This window comes from Nilaparvata lugens, chromosome 11 (genome assembly GCF_014356525.2).
Source record: "Nilaparvata lugens isolate BPH chromosome 11, ASM1435652v1, whole genome shotgun sequence".
NCBI lineage: Eukaryota > Metazoa > Arthropoda > Insecta > Hemiptera > Delphacidae > Nilaparvata > Nilaparvata lugens.
Window position 1 is genome coordinate 30,593,952 of NC_052514.1, and position 23,610 is coordinate 30,617,561.

Below are 23,610 nucleotides of genomic sequence, written 5' to 3' on the forward strand. Positions count from 1 at the left end.
AGAGGGAGAAATAATCAATTGAAAAGACAAGTTTATCTACGGATGAATAATGAACACAGATATAAAATTTGGAAACAGTTATAATTGAAATTGGAGAAATCAAAGACAAATTAAGTGAGTCAGAAATGTGACATAATGCTCTAATTGTATTCAGTTTGTAGGAATTGCCATTTGCAAACTTATGTGGCATCACAGATGTTGTCATGTTGGAGATATTGGAGTATGGCGGGCCAGCAAACTTAGTATTGCATCTTCTTTGGTCCTCCGGGCCAGATTATTATTTGGGATTTTCTTTTCTTTTTTTTTAGGTGAGTGGGGCTTGTTGCCCACTTCACTGATTATTGTAATTGTTGTGGAGAGAATTCCACTTGTAAAGTCGAAGGGCTTGGACCCAGACTCATATCAATTTTGTACTGATGGTTGATTGTTTCCCATTGGGTACTACCATAATCTTAAAATATAACAGTGTAGTGCTGGAGATGCTTGGCTAGTCTTGCTGCAGTTGACCCGATGTGAGGGCTGGAATGTGCTGTATGGGTGAGAAATTGGCAAGACCTTGAGACTCAACCTCTTGCAAATTTGGGGCTTTTATGTGACATCACATTTCATAAGCGGTGAGTCCGTTCCTTATGGAAAACTAGTAAAAGGGACCCTTAGGTCAAAATCCAAATTTCTCACAATATTTACGGATTCAATTTTTCAACAAAGAATAATAGATAATGACATGTCCAATAATTATGACAGTCATCCATTTATTTACATTTTTATACAATCCTATCTATATTCTTTGTGTATATATTCGTATCGACACACGTATTATTGTCGTACAACGGTACAACAATATTGTTCAAGGCAATGTGACATCACCCATACTATAATGTTCATGAAAATTTCATACAATTGTTGATCTGATAATCTTTGATATTGATTGAACAAGTAATTTAGCCTGCCAAACAACTAATAAGCTTTCGCAAACGTAATATGTATAAGCATAAACATTACATGTATTCTCGACATGCTCAATAATAATTTTCGAGTCACTTATCATTGATATATTGAACACCAATATTCAAACATATAGATAATAATATTGAGGTAATGGGTAAACCGTAGGTGTATCTTGTAAGTTTCCGCAAGCATATTGCTTATCACATCCGGATACCATACTCTTGTAATATTTTCCACTTGACTGGTTCACCTGATATTATTCTTGATATTTGCATAATTTGATAGGGGTACATTGACTCGGCATAACTAGGCACGTGTGTAAGCCAATGTCATCCGTGCCCCCATGTTTATGATCACAACACAAGATGACGTCACACGGATGTGCCTGATAGACTACACCAATTTATTAGAATGCAGAATAGAATAAATATTTACTCCTCTATTGGAGTGTTTTAATCATAATATTTCATTCTTGTCCTTGAAATTTGAATGTAAAAGTAGCAGCTTATCAAGAAAATTACTATGGTCTACTTTAATTCTGTGAAGAATGAATGTTATTATATCTTGATAATCTCATAATATTGATAAATAATAATTTTTCATAAAAATATTAAAATTTATTGTCGTGCTACTTTACATCATCAGATTTTTCAAAGACATAACAAGATAAATAAAATAGAATACGATCAGGGATGATGTAATAAATATGGTTTATAGAGAATGGAGAAGATTGATTGAAGACAGAGAGGCTTCAAGGAATGTTGTGGAGAAAGGCAAAGCCTACCCTGAGCTGTGGAGCTAAAAAAAATAAAAAATAAAAATTAAATTTCAGTCAACATTGTTGCGAATGAAATGTATAAAGAAACCAGTTCATTAATGAAAAATTTTCTTATTAGTAAGAGTTGTAAAACTTGTAGAATTGTAAGAGAACAAATTAATCATCGACAAATTTTACATTACGATAATGTATTTCTGAATTTTGTTTCATCCTCTGGATAATATAATAGGGAGACTTGAAAAAACACAACATGGTGGATTTTGGGAGAACTAACCGAAAACTATTTTTTTTGTATAAGAGAAATATTCTTCATGGATGCAGTGAAATCTAGAAACAACTTAATCTAAAACTAAAATTAAATTCATTATTTATGTTACTCTGATGAAACTTGGATCTCATCTTTACAGAACATTCTCTATCATACCGCCTTGTGAAAAAAAATGAAAAAGGTGAATCAGGAAAATCCACTGCGCTAAAGGTTAACCTGGAAATTTTAATAATTCTCCAGGAATCTGACTTTTTTCATTATTCCACACGTTGGAATTGTTTACTGGAACAGTGATAGTTCAAAAGTTCACCTCCAATTCATATTCTTCTCTCGAACCGGACTGTAGAACCTTTGATTATGGATACTTCATGGATACTATGGATTTCCTTAACGTATCAAAGATAGAACTGAAACATTTAATCGTGTGATGAATAGGGAATCGGCTGGCTGAGGATTGACATTTATTGTTGCGCTTTGAGATAATATGTAATAGGAAGGGTGAAGCGGTCACGAGTTTGCAGGATTGCAGTATCATTATCCGCTTAAGGCCAGGAGAAAAATATTGAAGTGAATGAACTTTGCTACAAAAATGGAATTGCTATGTGGATAAATCACAAGAGTTCTTTCATTCTTTATTGATTTAATAATGCCAAACTATTTTTTAAAATGTTCTCCAACAGAGAGAATAGAATAGGAGTTCGGTCATATTCTCTATGGTTTACAGTGTAGCAGATCGACTCTTTTGATGTTTGAAATGGAATATTTCGTTTCGGGTAGCTAAGCTTTGGATACAGTGACAGGCAAATTATACAAAAGCTTGTAATAATTCAGGGGTGCCCACACCTGTCACCACCCTTCCCCTTGAATTGGAATCAAACAAAAAAATATTTGCTAAAATGATTTGATTCTTTCAATCCCCGCTGTTTGTAATGTAACATTTTCAGCTTCAATACTATCATAAAAATTATATATTTGTTTGCTTTTTAGAGTGAATTTGTGTTTAGAAATAAGTTTTCCCTATTTTAAAATTCATGAAATAAAAACTTAGGAAGTAGAAGTGTGATTTTTCAGTGTGAAATCTTGAAGAACCCAATATGTAACCTACTAGCAGTTAATTCGTGCTCCGCAATGGTCTATTTTAAAACTAGACAAACTGAAAACTTGACGTAATGAAATTTGGAGGAATTGAAAATAGGCCTATAAGAGTCCTCGGCGTCACTATTGCCCATTTTTCAATTATAAAATGATATTTTTGACGCTACTATTGCTAATATTCCAATTGCTAAACGGCATGATCTTTTAAAAAGTAAGTTTTTGTGACGCACTCAATAGAAGCTTCATTGTATATCAATCATTCTCATTCTTCTATCATGAATTTAACAGTAATGATGATTGTTTATATATAATTAAGTGAGCGTTGATAAAAAATATGGGCGGAGGGGAGTTAACTACATAGTTAACTATAAACTATCAATATTTCTTCCGAACCGGAACTACTTTCTCTATACGTGAAAACCCGCTCCTGATCTAATGATGATGCTAATGAATTAGGAACTGTTTCTGTGAGATTTTTCAAGACTTTTAACACTGTTTTGTCCAAACCGAGAGGTGCATTGAAGGGAGAGATTGATGTTTCTCGGACAGGAGGATTGTAGAATGGAGGTGGGCAAGCTCTTGGATATTGATACTCATATGCATGACACGGATGAATCCATGGATATGTGCAACGTTCTATACAGCAGAAATTTCTTCCAAAATGTCCATCTGTAGATAAGGCGGAAGTAATTATAAAAATATTCACCTGTAAAAATACACATGAATTACAAAAACAATAACATAATCTGATATTAAATTGTATTTTGGGACTAGCAATGTTGAAGACTTGCATTGTGGCGGGATTACTTGGTTGCAGTTGGAATGACTGAGTTGAGAGGATATAAGTTTTCGAAATTTGCAACTGTCACTGGTATTTCTCCCTTGAAGCAACCTTCTTCACTTGATATTATGTACCAGATTATGATATGGTAGAAGTGATGAAGTTTTGCTATAATTTGAGTCTGGATATTTATGTTTAGGGATTCTCCTTCTAGATAGCAGAGGATGCTTCTAATAGAATATAATGTTCATCTATTTATCTATTATATAAAATTAAAGAGTATTATATGAGTCTCTCATGTTAATGATGCGAAGTTCTTATCCATCCAAGAAAATTATATCGTATATTGAAAAATTATAAATTAAGAAGTATATAGTATAAACTTTTTATATTATAAAGAATTTTATATAATTATTGATATTATTTAATAAATGTCAAAATTAAAATTCATCATGAAGGGCTGACAAAAAAAATTGTGAAATGGAAATCATACAATGATTATTATTGAAAAATAAATACTGATATTGATTTTGAACTCAGTGTAATATGGAATTGTTCACTGGAATAAAAAATCTAAATATATATTCTTATTATCATTATCTTTTTCACGCAATTGCGGATAGCTTATGCGAAGAGGGGCAAAATTTATGCAACCTCTTGGCATTATTTTCTATTATTGATAAAGTTTTTTACCAAGTATGTTGAGGCGTTTGGCTTACTATGCGAGCTGTATCAAGCAGAACAGACTTCTGCATTTTCCCTACCAGAGTTTCTGAGACATCAATAACCTTACAGCTCGATTGGGATTATTCTGACATTCTTGAGCCCATACATATCTTTGAGCTCAATATTATTATTATTTTTCTATTATTATTATTATTATTATTATTATTATTATTATTATTATTATTATTATTATTATTATTATTATTATTATATTATTATTATTATTTCGTCTGGTTTATAATTTTTTGAAATCATCCACTGAAAAGGAATTTTCTTTTTTTTTGTTTGTAAGATTTCCTTTCATAAGTGTATTTTTAATTTTTTTTGTTTTATTTTCTATAATAAACTCCCTTCTTCTGGGGGTACCAGGACGAAGGGAAAAGGGGAAAAAAGGAAAGGAAGGAATTATTATGAACGATTATACAGGTTATACTATTGAATGGTTGATGAAAATTCATGTAGCATATATGTGAAATTACATATAACGAGTCCACCTATTTTAAAGGAAAGTTCACCATTCACTCCCAAAAATTCTCAACCAAATAATTATAGCTCATGCTTTCATAGCTAAATACAAATCGCAGTAGGTCCAATGCAGGAAGGACTCAAATTATATACAGTACTGTAGCTAAGAAGCGAATTGGGCGTGTTTGAATTGTTATCGAAATAGAATTTTTGTTTAAAGCAACTTGATGATAAAAAAGTTTTTTCTTGAATTTGGAAAAAAAACTAAATAGAGAGTACTCACGAGAATAATGCTCAAACCCATTTTATCAGTTGTAAGTTAGGTTTGTAGGCTCTCTGAAGAATGCTTGCTTGGAAATAAACCCAATAATGGTCAAGCTCTTTCGTATGCAACTGAATTTCTAATGTAACTGAATTTCTTTCAATGTGACAAGTTTGCTGAACTAATGTGTAACAAATTTTTTTCGTGTCTTATTAAGTTTGATCATATTGCAATTTGTTGAATAATGTACCATTATTGGTGTTTTACCTTCAGAAATGTCGTTTTCGTATGAGTTTCATACATATTTATCTGTGAAGCAATAACTTTCAATACAAAAATGAATAACTCGTGCATGACAAAGATCTTGAAACTCGTTATGATGCACTTCATCAATAAAGATTCAATGAAAAAGGAAATTTTGTACTTCTGCACCCCAGGGAATTTGATTCGATAGTGTTCTTATTGGAAAATTTATAAACTTACACTAATTCAATTGAAATTATGCTTATTATAGATTATGTAAGGTAGCTACCAGGAATTGAATTTATATTGGGAAAAATAATTTAAAGAGAACAAGAATATGGAGAAGAGCACGAAGAAAATAATAGAGGAATGAAAAAAAGAAGAATACGAAAAGACAGGGAAAAGAGCAAGCCGAGAGAATGGTAAGAAAGCAAGAAGGGGAAGAAGAAAAGGAAGCAAGAAGTGTGAAGTGGGGAGGGAAAGTGGAGAGGTCAGCATAAGAATAGCAGAGGAATCGAGGAAAATCCAAATTATTATAATACTAGCAGGTTACCCGTGCTTAGAAAGGGTCTATTTTAAAACTTAAAAGACTGAAAACTTGACGTAATGAGATCTAGAAGAATTGAAAATAGGCATATAAGAATCCTCGGTTAATTAAGAATTCATGATGCAAGATTTAAAGTAAATCAGTCCAGTAGATCAGACGTGATGATGCGTCAAACATAATTTTCCTAACCTTTACACGTGTATACGTGCATAAAATAGTCCAGTCAACGGAAGATTATAGAGGGAAAAGTTTGGAACACAATTTCCAACTCCACAGCTCTTTTAAGGATAGTAAGAGGATCAACATATCAAAAGTCCTCACCCCTACCGCCTGTTTTAAAGGGGTGGGGATGGTTAGAAAGTACATTTTTTCATTTTTCGCATATATCTCGGATATTATGCATCTTATGAACATTTGTATTTCGTACAAAATTACCAACAAGTTTTGTCCTTTAAATTTTTTTCTTACCTCTCATAGGTTCTGAGATATCCGCTCTTGAAGGTGAGACATTTTTTGAAAAAACACTTCTGCTTTCAATTTTTTGGCCTTTTAAACTATTGATGAAAAAAATCCGTGCTAATTATGAGCTGATAGAGCATCAAATTATCTTCAATTTAAAGTATATTTTCACTATTTTACGCATTTCCCTACGACTGTTGGAGCAGTTTTAGTGTTGAGAGTGAAATTTTCTGTTCAGCAACAATAGATCAGTTGACAATGAAATTTGGAGGGAATGTTTGGAACACAATTTTCGACTTTGCAGCTTTGTTGAGACTAGTTTGGAGGTGAGTGAATAAATGGATATGAAGAATCCCAACCCTCTACATCATGTGCTGAAGGGATGAAAGTTCCATTTTCCACTTATTACTTACATGCTTATATCTTGGAAACAAAGTGTTCTATTGACATAATAGACTACATAAAAATGAAGCCTAATAAATTTCCTACAAGTTTTGTTCTGTAGAGGTCTTCGATAAATCCGATACTTCTCGAGATATTTATGTTCTAAATTGATGCATTTTTGAAAAACTAGTTTATCTTCCATTTTTTCGCTCTTTCATGTCTTATAACTTTCCAACAATAGATGAAATAAGAATGTGCTGATCACAAGATTGTAGAGCATTAAATAATCTTCCATTTCATGTATGATTCGACTATTTAACGCTTTCCCATACGACTGTTGCAGCAGTTTTAGTTTGAGTGTCAAATCTCTAGATTTGCAACAAGTGACTTTTTTCGAATATCACACTAGTATCCAAACACACCTGGCATGGATTATTAATTTTTCAGCTAGAACAGTTTTTTGAGACAAAGTGCTAAATAAACGTCTACAGTTTCATCAATGCTGTATGGGCAATATGAAAACGCATGCAGTTTTGTCTTTGAATAAAGGTGTTTAAGTCTTTGAATAAAGGTGTTGATATTTACATGAAGAAATTATGATAGAATGACTGACTCACTGTACAGTCAAAAATTTTAATATTGGAATGAGAGGTATTTTGGCAAGCTGAGCAAAAAAACAAGGTCATATATGCACCTTTTCGTTATATCTTCAAATGAAAAATGAGTTTTGTGGGTTGTCAAAACTCCCTATATATATATATATATATATTATATATATATATATATATATATATATCATCCATCATCCATCTATCTATCATCTTCTATACTATAATAAAGGAAAGAACTGGCTTAAACACGTATACACGAGTAAATGATAGGAAAATTATGTTTGACGCATCATCACGTCTGAACTGCTGGACTGATTTACTTGAAATGCTGCATATAAATTCTTAATCAACCGAGGATTCTTATAGGCCTAGATTTCATTAGGATTCTAATTCATTAGGATAGGATTCTCTAGATTTCATTACGTCAAGTTTTTAAATAGACCCTTGCCAAGCACGGGTTACCTGCTAGTTTTTTTATATAGAAGATAAACCTGAGTGTAAACAGGAAATGACATTGGAAACATCTAAAAGGATCTCTCGGCCGATATAAGCATAAGAATTAATAAATAAAATCTTAAAATGTAATACATTAGTAGACAGTTGAAATCTTACAAAAATACGAGTTAACTCGGAATATTATTTTGTAACAAAAATTAATAATATTTTTCATCATAGGTGGGCTGGAACAGAGAACGAATAGAAGATTGGAATCGGTTCAGTATCTCAAATCAAGCCATCAACAGAAGAACCCGCTATCACAAGTAATAAATTGAACTTTGAAGAGTAAGATTATTTTCCTGAGAAAAAAATTATTAGATGTTGATGATTAACAGAAGTGCGTCATGAACGAAATTGTTTGTTGACTCTTTACTATCGTGAGACTGAAAAGTTGATTAAACACCTTTGTTTGAATATCTTGCAATGCCTCTTTGCAATTAATGCTTCTTTTGTGCTCTCATCTTTCATTACTTATCCAATCTAATCTAGACTAGACTTTGTTATGCTTGCAAATGAAGTGAGTCATCTTTGAATATTGATGTGATGGTTTTCAATATCGATGTGCTGAGGATTCTCGTTTCTCTTTTGATTATTTTTCTACAAGATGTTCAGAATAATGAATAATTGTGTATCCAGGGATACACCCTGGATACAGTTAAAAATTTCTGATTTTCATCATTCTTTACAAGATTCGAAGATTCGAACAGAGTTATAAATTCTCCACATCTTGGTAGTTGTTTGAAGAAATGAATGCTGTGATATTTTGAGGAATCATGATCTCATCACTTGGCATTATTGTACAATACGTGATCACTTCGAGCCATCCTATCAATAGTATATGGGCCTAAGGCCTATCCTGCACTTGGTTATCATCACGATATTTCCTTGCATCCTCTATAATATCCTTATGAATTTCTATTTTTATCCTTGATAGTCTATTATACTCTTTACTCTGAGGTCCGAAAGCACCATCTAGGTGATAATATTATAAATAAATTGATAATAAGGTGGAGAAATAAATTAATAGACATATAAAAAGCATTTTTATCAGCCTATCTCATCTATCAATGAATGAATCGAATAAAAAAACAACTGATTCTCCACGAATACTATAAAATGATAAGAATGTGAAATAATCTGCAAAAACAATATAAAATCTTAAAGTACCCTTTATTTTTTAAAAAACTTTAAAATAGTTCAATAACTGGTTTCGATGATCACACCATCGTCAGGTTATAAAATAAAAGGTTATAAATAAATACATTTTTTAAAGTTTTTTAAAAAATAGAGGGTACTTTGAGATTTTTATATTGTTTTTATTAATTTAAAAAGTAGCCCATGTGAATGAAGTGTTTTTCTGCAAAAACAATATTAAGTTCTAAGTGAGGCTAGCCTATAGTGCAGGTGCACAGCATGAAGACAAATCAGCATAAAATCAGCTGATGACAACCTGCAAACTGAATCACAACTTAAATACAATTTAATTAAGTCACTCTCCCAGTCTCTGCACTCTCCCAGTGCACGTACGTCTAATAGATTCAACCGTGATTAAATCCCTAATAAATGTTTTGAGAAACTATGAAAGTAGGGGATGATGTCTTCAATCAGCGGTTTATCCTATTATATTGAGCGAGCAATTTCTGTATTTTTATATATTCATCTGGTGATTTATGTTCAACGGATCTCAAAAACGGCTGTAACGATTTTCACGAAATTTGGAACATAGTAGGCTTATGATATAAAGATTCGATTGCACTAGGTCTCATCCTTGGGAAAACTCTCTGAACGACATTAGCATAATTCATCCTTGGCTGAAACAGCTGTGGATAGTAAAAAAGTGAGTGTGCGAGTAAGTATGTGAAAAATCAAAATATCGCATCCCCGAAATTCATAAGATGACATTATAGCCAGCTGTGAAATATAAAAACGATCATTTTAGAGAATTGTGTTCTGTTTATCAATAAATAAAAATAACGAGCGAACTCGATGCCCCGATATTCACAGTTGAAAGAAGCAAGTAGTAGTGCTTGCATCCAGGCCTCTGTATATGAATTTGCAGTGTCGAGACACCTAGTGGCAAGTACCAGAACTCTGTGGAAAAGATTCCAAGTAAACTCGCTAGAGCGAAGCACTGTTCAGTTTTCTTGATCGCTGAGTTCAACTGGTCAAGAGTGGTAGCGGTAGCAGTAGCAAGATGCAAGAAGTAGTAGTAGGCTATAATGTGGCCTGCAAAATAACATAAAAACCATTACTTGACCGGCAAGCTCTCGGTTTAAAATTGTGCATTCGTTGCACTGCATATTTTTTGCACAACCTCATCGTCGCAGCAAAGGATAGGTGTCAGGGGTTCCCCACAGGGAGGGACTTGGCGTCCAAGTCTTGGACGCAAACTGAGTTAATAAAATTCTTGGGGGGACTTGTCTCCAAATCTTGAGAGGTGATAATTCTTCAGCTCATACTGAAAGATCGCAGCGCAGCAGTTATAGAAAACGGGTAATATGGATAATATCAACGACGATCTAATTTGAAAACTTCTCGAAAGAGGGAAGTCGATAAAATTTACTGTTCGAGAAGATTTGGAATGATGTCAGAGCGTCAAAGAAGAAGAAATTATCTGACTTTGTTTCCAATTGACTAACTGCTATTTTACTGAATTCTCAATAGAATAGATAATAGACGTCACTACTATAGTGAGGTCCACGTTATAATGGCAGTGGATGAAGATAGAAGAATAGCGATGCCGATTCTCTTCATTAATTAATTATATTTCTACACTGTCAAAAACATAATTGGCATCGTTGTGCACAGTCCAACCCCACCAGAAGGGAATAGAATTCTGGGAGTCATCGACCCCAACCGATTACAATATTTATATTCGGTTTCTCAAAATTATCATGATAAAAGATATGAAGTGAAGAAAAGTTTAGAAACCAAGAATAAAGTATTGAATCTGTTCGAACTGCTGTTGTTCAATCATGGAATAGATTTTTTTCTGAATATTTTTCCCAAAAATATTGACTTACTGCGATTTTTTCGTTTATTAAACTGTTGATCTGCAGTTCTCCGTCAATATAAGCAGCTGTGATATATTTCTAATTGTCATTCCTGCAATGATAAAATCATCAAAAATATTAGACAAGTTCACTTAACATATCACCATACAATGAATAATCTTTTTTTCATGATATTACTATGATTATAACATAATGATATTACGTAGTAAGAGGTCTAATCGTCTAGATCTAGATTCTACTGTTTCTCCATTTCAAAATATTTTTCGATTCCATGTATTTACTATTTTCTAAAGCTTGAAAATGATTATTCTATGACCAAGAAAGTATATGAGGTAACATAGTCTAATCATAACTTCATTACTTACAAAATTAAGTTCGATTCAAAGTACAAATTGATTCAAATTTTGCTATGAAATGATATTGAATTATTAGATGTTATTGGATTAACAGAAGGATGATTGAATGATTGTAACTTTCACCATGAAAATTGCTATTTTTCATTCATACTCAATAATCAATACTAATCATAAGATGTTTCCATTCTTCTCATCTTTGATTCAATCGCAGGAGGGTTTCTCGAGGATATTCTGCTGCAATATCTCAAGAACCGGCCCCAATATCTGGAAAATTCTAATTGGAATAATTGATTTTTTCACAAGTTTTTAATGTATGAACATGAACATCACTATCACTTCATCTTGCATGTTGTGAAGCCCTAGCAAAGCCTGAAGGTAGAAGGAGGAACGACTTTAGTAAAAGGTGTTTATGACGAAGAAATCCATGTAATGCCTCCAGCAAATGCTTGTAGTTCCTGAATAATTATTCTCTAATTATCAGAAAATAATGCGAATCTACCCTTGTACACCATCGGCGAATTTGTAGACATGGGTTGGAAGTTGAGTATAGTTTATGAGGAGGTTACTGTATTATTCCACTGAAGTGAAATCAAAATCACTAAAGGGTTCATGCAAAATATGACATATTTATGCAAGAATATGTCATTGGAACTATCCTGATCAATTACAGAATGAAAGTGCATGATAGAATCATATTAACCAGTTTTCATGATGATTTTTTATTCATAAATAATAAAGTTTTCAATTGCTTCCCCTGTTTAACTATTTTAGTTATCACAAAAAAAACATAATTGATTATTCTTCTCGCAATAATTTATCAACATAATTATAAAAATCGTCAATTCATTGAGTCATACGTCATCACAACTCAAGCATCCCAAACAATATGGATCCAATAATATACTATAAGAATGATAAATTGGCTATTTGTGCAACTTGTTTGCAAAACCGTTCATTGCCAAATGTGATAGATTTTGGCCAAAAAAGAGAAGCTCTCTCTCTAAATTTGGCTATCTATCGAGTATCATCCATTTTTAGGCAAACATAGTTGCATAAAACACTTGAGTTATCATCACCTTCATATTACTATTGAAAATGTGAGTGACTATGATGTTGTAGATTAGAACCTTCTGCAAAACACAAACGTGCGCAAAATACGCATTTTGCGCAAAGTTTTTTATGCAGGAATCAGCTGTTTTGCAAAGTTTCCCAGTACAAGTTTTGCTTACGAGTGTTGGAAAAAAATTTATTCATATTTTGAAATTCTTATATTAAGTTAGTCCCTATTATCTTTGAAGGTAATAATGAGTTTGTTTTCATTTTCATCAAGACAAATCATAAATAGCTCAATTTATAGCTTATTATAGGTATGCACTGCTCCTTGATTCTCAGTTTTTCTCATTTTAATACTTGAGATTGATCAGATATCGATAGAGAATGAGGCAGATTGCGGAGCTGTTACAACAAAACTATTTTCTTGTCACTTGAATATATTATAATGATTGTATGAATCAGTTTATTTTTTTAAATTAATATAGTATCTACCATAACGTAAACACCACTGTCACACGAATAGGCTATTCGTAGAGGCTCTATGTAGAACAAGGATAAATGCTCTAAACATCGAAGTATGAATAATGTGGATTCTAATTAATAATATAAATCATGAATATTTCATTTGAATCTTTACATAATGACATTATTCATAAATATATCATTCAAATCTATACAATAATCAACCAACACCACATTAGTCCTCATAGAACAATGTTCAGTTTGTCTAGCATTTTAATAGCTTTATTAAATCGCCATTTGATTACGAAATCGCCTACTGATAATATTATTTCGCTATTTAATCAGCTAGCCTTAACAATGGCTTTGTCAAACTAGTTGTTTTACAGCCAGAGGCTGATTCACAAGCAGTCGTTAACATACCTTTGGCCACAATTATCCTGGGACACGTTTTACTATCGCAATTATCTGGTCTGGCTGTGAATTTATTCGCACGCCTATTGCAAGACACTGTATTTGTCATTGCAAGCTGCCGCTATAGGCTATTCTATAGAATTCTATAGTTTTCTATAGTCATCTCGCTGAACCTGTATTGTGACCGCCCTCTGGAGAATGCTGTACCATGTAGTCTCAGATTCCGGTTACTTTGCACTTTACCTGGAGTATAACAATTAACTTCAAACCACGATCGAACTAAAGGTTCACTCATGAATACGATATACACTTGTGAACAAGAAGGTATAATACCCCCTTGTTCCCTATAAAGCAACAGTTGGAGTTAGTAGAAAACTTATATTATACACACATAATATACAGAAAATACACGTTACTACATTAATGTATATCAAGACAGTGGAAGCTGTAGTACAGTATTTAAGTTTTTTATTTCTGTTCTTATGTTAGTGTTGTTTCATTCGACAAGACTTGGAAAATTGCAAAACTATCGAATTTTCACTTTTGAGAAGTTGGCCTAATCCCTGGGATTGTCTCTCATTCTCTAATGTAGGTTTTTCTCAATCATATAATTGTATAATATAAATTGTACATGCTTTATGATAAAATTTGACTTATTAGAACACATAAATATGCGAAAAAATATTGAAGCATGCTATGAGATCATGTATATAGTCGACTATATACATGATCATGATATAACTTCAGTTACTTGAGAATAGGAATGCATTTTCATGAATATCCAATGAATATATTTCTATCAGATGAATATCCATCGTTGCCAATTAATTATTTATCAGTACATTGCATTTTGCAGGTGAGCTTCTGACGTTTCTGTTCACTAAACAATATCATGTGAGTATAGGATTCTATTTTCCGTATTCTACATTACCTTCCAAATTCTATATCTTCTCTTAATTCTAAAATATATGTGACGTTTTTCAACAGTACCTATCTGTGTGTTTTTAGCTTTCTATTTATCTTTACAAGAAGGACATGTATGAAGCGAGAAGGCAAAGTAGAAATGAGATAATTCAAAATAAACCATGATAAAAAACAACTGGAAAATCGAAGGAAGAGTAAGGAAAAATAAAAAATAAAAATTATGAGTAAGGAGAGAAAAATACGAGGAAAAGTTTGAGAACGATGAAAGGATGAAGAGTAGGAGACGGAGAGTGAAGGACTTTCAATGTGAGGATGATAGAGAAGTGAAGAAGTAAGGAAGTCATTGGAGAAAGAGCAATGGAGAGTTAAAAAGGAAGGCATACTAGAAATGGGAATAAGAAAATGGGATGATATTATATAATAGAAATAGGTAAGAGAAATATGAAAGATAGTAGAATAATTGATAGCAGAAATTTAGTAAGCGGCACATTATAGAAGAAATAGAACAAATAGTTCATCGAATAACGCACCTTCCAGCTAGGTGAATCCTCTTTAGATCTTACCAACAATATTTTCTTCTATGCAAGACAAGGATGCCTTCCTAAACTATCATCATCTCTGAGTTCCCTCTCTTTCCCTTCTCCACACATCTTGTTCCACTTGTTCGTTATCTTCCCTATCGTTTGCGCCATAACTCCGTCTCTATCTGTCCTATCGTTTGCGCCATAACTCCGTCTCTATCAGACGTATCTAGTTTCCACGGTGCTTTGTCTGACTAACGACCACTGTCCGAGAGAAATAGTACCCAATCAGAACGCACCTAACAGATAAGCAAAATCTTAAAGCGCTTTAAAACGATTGAAATGACTATTGTAATTAATTCAGACTGTGAAATAAATTCTTTACACACTTTCCTATTGGTCGATAATCATGCTCATTTCTTCCTTCTACCCCATCTCTCTTACACACACACTCTCTCTCCCACTCACTCACATACGCACATCGTACTGCCTTCGTTCTCTCTTATCATCCGTTTTGATTTGTTGATAATAGTCGTGTTAACCTTTTCAATTATAGAAACCCCTAACTCATGCGGTCGCATTATCTTTTCTAGACAAATAGTACGTTCTTCTCTCAAATAAAAGTACCCATGCAGAGATTCTCCCTGCAGATTATTAAACTCTACTTGCGTATCGGCGCAATTCGCTTCATGTTATTTCTACCCAACGGTACTTATAGTTATTTCTTAGTCACCTATCTTTATTTCAAATTCAGCTTTCTCTATTTGGTATTACTATAATATGTTTGCAACTCGTCTCCTACCAGTAATTGCAAGATGGCTACCTGAATCTCGATTTGAATACTTGCCTCCACCATAATCGCACCTCTAGTGAGACTCACTTTTAAATGTCAGCATTAACTATGAAAACTTCAATGCTGTCTCCCATTTAACCAATGCTGACAGGTTAAAGTGTATAGTTGAGTGATGCAGTTGGTTTTCTCAATAACCAATTTATTTTTCAATTGAAGAGAGTTTATCGTACAATATTTTACAATTAGAGACACCATTCACAATCGACGGAACTCGACTTATTGATAATATTTTGCAATTCCTATTGATTCCATCGATGAACGTTTATCTATTCAAATTGCACTATTCACATTCTTCCTCACATTATTTCCTCAGTTGGAATGACATATAACTTATCTGATATTGCCACCATTGCCCTGTATATGGAACATTCCGAAAAGCATTTACTTTGAATTATGTTGATGTTTGGTCTCTGATTTGAAAAATAGCCTAATATAGAATATCCCATTTCCGCTTACAAATATTCAGTCCAAGATTTGAGAGATCATTTTTAAATCTTCAGTTCAATATTATTTGAAAGGTCTTATTGATTTATGACTGGTTGGCATAATATTCTGCATCTATATTATGAATCCTATTGTTTTATTTGGTTTATCCTGTTGAACAATTACACACATATCAAACGCGACGTCCTCTAGTCAATTAAAATTTAATTGATTGATTCCAAATGACAATTCAAAGTTCAAAAATTAATTCTTGATGGTTCAGAAATGAGAACCATCCTGAAACATTTGATAACCGTATCTCTCATCATCCCATTCATTCATGAAATAAATAGAATAGTAATCACACAATCCTTGTGCTCATGTTGGCATCATCTTCTCTAAGATTGGCCACTAACGGTAGAACATGCATGGAACACATGACGTCATACATTGTTGCGTCATCACAGCGAAACGCTTCGAGCAAAATATTTGAGGGTAGGTTTCCGTATTTCCAATCATTTCTTGTTTCTTTTTTCTTCGTTGCTCTATTTGAGGTTGAAATATTTTTGTATTATTATAGTTTTCAATTTCCAGTGGCTTATTTATTGTTATGGGTTGCTTATTTTATGTTTGAAACCTCTCGCTGAATATTATTTAGCATATGGCAGATTCAGAACACATATAAAGCTCATGAAGCTCAAATGTCTACATATTTTTACACTATATATTTCCAATTTCTTTGAGCTGCTGTTCAGTTTTCGGTCAAGAGAACATGAGATTGTCTGACCGCCATTATTTGCTGGTCCATTTAGCGTTACCTATCTCGCTGATGACAGAGATGAACAAACATGTTAGTGTGCATGATGAACATGTATGTACTTGCTTGCTTATCATGCATTTTCGACCGTTAGTGGCCAGCCTCGATGAACGTTTGAGAACGATGAGAGCCTGATGGATAACTCACTCCTTAGAATAAAAAAATAATTCATACAAAAGAACAAAGTAATATTGTTCTTCGAGGAAGTTGATTGGAATTTGGATTTTCCTCTTTCTAAAATTGAATGAGAGTTCGAGGGATATGCTGGGAATTAGTGGGAGAACAAGATAACGATTAAATAATCATGTTTATGTGTAACCTACACATATGGGAACCGCTCAATACATCAGAGATAGTCAGCACACATGAGAAGCGTTCAATACATCAGGGTTTCACTCTTGCTGCAGCAATACGTGATCGACTCTTTTCCAATCGATCAGGATGAACAAATTAATTACACACCATGAATTCGTGACTGACACTCTCCGTGACTTTGTTATGTACAGGTCAAATGTAACGTTTGTATGGCAGTATTCACACAGAGTCCACGAGTATTGTCTCAAGTTCTCAGATTGGATTCCTACAGGTATCTTGGAATCTTGAAGACCATCAGTAAATTAGTGAAATTCATTAGATGTATCAGATAAAACTTACAGTTTTGTACAGCAGCGTTTACACAGTCTCCGTAATTACTGTTTTCGGGTTGAATATCATCAGGTATCATAAAGTAATCCTGATAGACTACTTCGGAACCCACCTCAAACTTTGGTTCAATTCATCTGAATAACAAAAATATCCACCTAATGAATCTCATCTATTATATTATAATAAAGGAAATAATCGGCTTATACATGTAGGGGATAGGAAATCCATGAACTCATGTAGAGGATAGAAATTGACGCATCATCAAGTCTGAACTTCTGAACTGATTGATTATCTTGAAATCCTGCATATAGATTCTTAATTTATCGAGGATGGTTATAGGCATATTTTAAATGCTTCAAAATCTCAGTAGGCCCAGCTTTTGTCAATTTTTTAATCGGATTCTTGCGGAGCACGGGCTACCTGCTAGTTTGTAAATAAAGATTGGATGAAGATAAAAGATCAGATAATTGAGAAACACTGTTTTTATTGATAAATCTTCTTTCATCAATTTAACTTGCAGGACTGTAGTTTCGTGTGAAAATGTTTTGATTGTTTCAAATGTTTTCAAATTCACGTCTGCTGATATTACTTGTAAGACTGCATTTTCGTGTTGAAATCAACACATTCTCAGCCGTACTGTGTTGATTCCAACACGAAAATGCAGTCCTACAAGTAATATCAGCAGACGTGAATTTGAAAATACAGTGTTTTTCAATTAATTATGGAGAAGTTTCACAAATCAATATGTATTAAACACATCCAGATAAAATGAGTTTCTCATACAAACTCAATATCATCGTTGAAACCATGATGTTTCAGTGTTCAATTTTGTTAGGTATTAAATGAACTAAAACCGTACTAGCATTTTCTTTAGACTGAAATCCTACTAGCGCTACTTATAGTAATTTTTTTTTACAATGCAAATAATACTAATGTTATAACATTGGCAGATAAAATAATAAGGTAGTCCTTGTGCTATTTTTCTTCCAAATTTATATAGGATAGAGTCTAAGAAAAGGTTAGAATTTAGCATGTACAATTTTGATAATTTTTTTTCCAAAATAAACATTAAAATTATAAATTTTGAATTTAGATGGCTTGAATTGATAAATTGATTAGAAATATTCCACTCAATTAGCACTTTTAATGATTAATATTGAGTTATTTAAGAAAATTTGGAATTATTGAAGAAACACAAACTTGTAAACACTAAAGCTCAGCTTGTAAATTGCATTACATTGTTGCACTACTAATATTATGCTTATTATTCTCATCTTCCCACTTTGGAAAAAAATTCCGTAAGATAGGCTACGATCTACAATGAAGATAAGTTGCTCAGAGAAAAAGATCAAGATGAAGAAGGATAAATGAAATGTAAAACCAATACAGTAGTCCCATCCATGAAACCAGGCATGGAAAAATCAAAACGTCTATCAGATGTAGCCAAAATCGCAATGATGTGCTAATTCCATGTTGATTCTTCCTGTGTTGGAAAATATTAGCGAAATATGACTTAGAAAAGAGGAGGCTTGGCTTGGGTTCGGCGGCTTCCTTCCTACGTTTGTTAAGTCCCTACAACTTAGAGCCGACGACCGTTAAGAGCCTTGAATTTATGGTTCAATTTATATAAGTTGCAGTTATTATTGCTGTAATTCAAGTTGTCCGGTATGGAAGAGACAGGTAATTAAAGTGCGAGCCGCTCACTGCTTGTTGTTATTATTCCATCTCCAGATCGGGATGCCACTGTTTCTACACACCATTGAGCTGGATAACTGGAGGTGGCAGTGGCTAGGGATATACTACACCAGGCTAGAGTTGGCAATACGGCGAGGACGGATTAAACAGGATTTAGGTGCTGTTTTATTTTGTTGTGTTGGCAATAAGGTGAGGACATACCTGAGTATTATAAGAAAATAATTTGAAAAAATAGAATAATGCAGATCCGGTGACTCAATCAGTGCTACCTCCAGTATTTTATCCAGCTCAGTGTCATTCTGCTACACAAATAACAACAGTGTCAGTGGATTCTTGTTCTAATATTTCCTAGCTTGCAAGGACCTTATATGAAGCTCCCAAATTGTGTGATGATACAAGAGTATTTTTTCAAAACCTATGCTTCCTGTTGGATACAGTCTCGTGATTTGCGGAGCAGATGGTTAAAAAATTGAAATGTAAAACAATAATTTATTGTTGTTAATCTTTCATTACACATCGCCGTGTTATAATGGCCGTATTGAGATGACGAACAATGTTTCTAGAAAATAAAAATTTCCCAAAACGTGACCTTGCATCAACATTGTTGATGATAAGGATCCCATTTGACTGCTCTGAATCAAGACGCTCAGAGGACTCAACTAAAGATTATACATATTTGTTTCTACACTACTAATTTTCAGCAAATGAAGTTTTTTCCTTCTCCAAACAAGTTCATCATCAACGCTAATAATTTGAAAACAAAATACAGTACACAAATTAACGATGTTTGTAGAGATGCTCTAGAATCATCCAACAATTGAGCGAATAACAAGACAATATGTTTTCTTGTGGTTGTTATCAAGCTGAAACTCAACATCATTCAATTCACGATGAGCTTGAAACTTGACATTTTTTACTGAATAACCAGCTAAGAATGATTAACCAACTGATAAGTAAGACAACCTACGTATCCCGCTTCCATTCCTTTGCTTATTTCTTAGATGCAACAGATTCTTCTTTCAGGTAAGATCAATCAATGATAGAACCAATAGAAGACGTAACAAACAATGTGCTCAAACAACAAAATATTTATCTACCGAATGCAAACATATTGATTGGTATCAAACCAAATTCGGATATCAAACCTGTTATCGAGCAAACCCTGAACAACATGTGTAACGAGCTACTGCTTGACTGGCATTCAAATAACGTACACAGTAAGTCACGATAAATAAATGCGATAACGGCTTAAAAAGCGCGCTTACAATCAAAACGTCCATCACTACAGCGAGCTGTCCAAACCAGTCTGGTGTTGTGTTGATGACGGCTGGATGAATCCACAATGAATCCGGATGAATTCACAATGAATTTCCGATGAATCCACAGAATCGACAATGGACAGATCACGACAGCAACGTTTCTATTCTTGTTAGATTGTTGACGCATGCGCAAACGTCGGTCTATCTAAGGGATGAATGGTGTTGGAACGTGACCAAAATAATGCGGGATTGTTAGCAGGGGTAACAGCCGGTAGGAGATGATGATTAGGTGGGAGATGAGAGGCGATAACAATTCGGAAAAGGCGTGGATGATGGAGAAACGGGGGATGTGGGGATTCGTAAAGGAAGGGAGAAGAGAAACAGAGGAGATCAGGAAGGAGAGAGAAGAGAGAAGAGAAGGAAAGAAGAGCAAAAAGTAACTATAAAAAATAAAAAGTAACCAACGAATAGAGGAAGGAAACGAATAGGGAAGATGTGCAAGACAGGAAAAAAGAAATTTGTGGGAGAGTAAAAGGTGAAGTAGAGATTTGAAGAAGAGTGTAGTGAGGAGGTGATCAAGAAATGAAGGAGGAAGGAGAATAATTCAGAAGAATAGTGAGTAGAAAAGGAGGATAAGATCAGAAAGATAGAAAGGAAGGATGAAAGTAAGGTCAGAAGGAGAAAAAGTAAGAGGAGGAAAAGAGGGAAGAATAGAATAAATACAGGAAGGAGCTAGAAGAGGTGGAAAATGGAGAGCGAAAGACGAAAAGGAAATAAGAGAGGAAAGTAACAAGGAAAAAATATTAAAAAAGTAAGCAATAGTTGAAAAGAAAGAAAAACTTTATTGAAATATCAAAACTATGAGAATGAGATGACAGGAAAAATAAATGACAATAGACACAGAATTGGTAAAATATTATGATCATGAGAATGAACATGTTGAAACTTAGAAACGTGAAGAAGAAGAAATAATTGAAAGATGGATACTGTTAGAATCAAGACGAATAAGGAAGAAAAAAGAAAGCAACTAGTAACATGGTTATTGGAGAATGGATGGTCACTGTACATTGAGGATCGAGAAGAATAGATCATGATCAATACTCATCTTTAGGACCAAGGATAATGATAACTCAGGTTTGGATACAAAGGAGATAGACAAGAAACAAGAAAAGAGATATGTGGGAGAAGTCAGAGAATAAACGACGTGCAGGTGAAATAAATTGGGAGAACGCCTATGAACCATAACATTGATAAATTGGACAGGAATCGTGATAACAGATGCTAGATAATGGCGAAAAGTGATTGGTCACAGGATGTTAGCCATACAATGTCTATGACTAGCTGAAGGGAGCGGATACAACACTACTATACACTTTGGTGTTCTACATATCAAATGGGAGAGACAGCTAGGTTCATATATATAGGGAATATAGAATATAGAATGTAATACTTAGGATAGGATGTTGAATTCTATACTATCAGATGTGAAGAACTTGTGATTCCTTGATTAACTGTGTACGAGAATTATCATTTGATTTTTATAGAAGTTACAACTCTTCTTGTGAGTTATTTTTACTGATAAGTTATTGTTACTTATATATTGTTATCATTACTGAATTGATAAATTAAGCATAGAGTTTCTATCATTTGTCATAGAGTTTTCCATCTATGATTATAAATTGAGAGTAGAAAACGGAACAATAGAATAGAATGATAATAACAAGGGAGATTATTTCGCAAGATAAGATAGAGAGAATTATATCCATGGAATGTGTAATAAATAAATGAAATCACATTGAGTGGCATAAAAAAGAATAGAATTATTTACTTTATTAATACAAAATATTAATCAGAATCAATTAAAATATTGCAATATCAATAATTACAATATTGATAAAATCGTTTACATTTTACATAATAACCTTAGTAACAATAATAACAATAATAACATAATAAACAATAATATTGAATTTTTAACTATAAATTCAATCTAATCGTTCTTTATAGATGGCATGGCTTTGAATGCGATAGATTTCTTACCAGTCTTGACACTATTTTAAACATTCCTTCGTCTTGTGATACTGTCATAATAGGAGATATTATATCACATTTTGGCGACTGGTGATAATAAAGTTGATGATTACTTAGAAGTTCTCAGCTACTACGGTTTTGAATCGATTATAGACATACCTACTAGTAACGGAGACAACATCAACCTGCATTGATCACGTATTTATGAGATCACAAAATTTTTCACATTTTGAAAAATGTGCAGTTATTGAGGATTTAATTGGTGATCATAGAGCTATAACATTGACAATCATAATATCTTCAAGGAAACTAATCAGCAGAAGTCTATATTCCTTGAAGCTGTTACCTATGATGAGCTCTTAGTTTATATTAGAGGATTAGAAAATGGTAAATCTTGTGGGGGTGACTGTATATCTTCTGGATTATTGAAGAATGTTGCGCTGGCCATAGTACCAATTCTAGTTGATATTTTCAATTGTAGTCTCTCTACAGGGGTGTTTCCTTCTGGGATGAAGCTGGCAAGAGTGGTGCCAGTTTTCAAGTCGGGTTCTCGATTAAAGTTGAACAATTATAGACCTATATCCCTGCTGTCAGTATTTTCAAAGTTGTTGGAGAAGATAATGAAAAGGAGACTTCTAGAATTTCTTGATTCATGTAATTTTTTCTATAGTAACCAATTTGGCTTTCGTGAATGTATGAATACAGAAATGGCTCTTGAAAGGTTTATGGCAGTTGTTTTCTCTGGTCTCAACTTCAGGCCAGCACGCTGTGTCGCAGGACTGTTTCTAGATATAAAAAAGGCATTTGACACAGTGAACCATTCGTTCACTGTTAAATAAATTGTAATTATTGTTAAATAAATTGTATAATGCTGGCATCAGGGGCGTGGCTCATGACTGGTTCTTGTCCTATTTGAATGACAGACAACAATATGTAGCCATTGGAGGTGTGAAGAGTGAGGTTCAGGTAGTGGACTGTGGTGTACCACAGGGATCAGTCCTTGGGCCAATCTTGTTCCTCATTTTTATTAATGATCTCTATTCGTTCAGGTTCTCTGGTATGCCTGTATCTTTTGCAGATG

At 33.4% G+C, this 23,610-nt stretch overlaps 2 protein-coding genes across 2 annotated transcripts in view; one reads left to right on the plus strand and one right to left on the minus strand.

The window, feature by feature from the left end:
• The window catches only part of LOC111058343, a 260,023-nt gene that overhangs the window by 60,694 nt on the left and 175,719 nt on the right, over positions 1–23,610 (plus strand). The window lies entirely within an intron of this gene.
• Positions 3,433–5,462, minus strand: LOC111058377. The gene is made up of 2 exons (XM_039438143.1): positions 5,345–5,462; positions 3,433–3,795 (listed from the first exon to the last, which is right to left on the minus strand). The coding sequence occupies exons 1-2, from the start codon at positions 5,363–5,365 to the stop codon at positions 3,451–3,453; spliced, it is 366 nt and encodes a 121-aa protein (XP_039294077.1). The 5' UTR covers positions 5,366–5,462; the 3' UTR covers positions 3,433–3,450.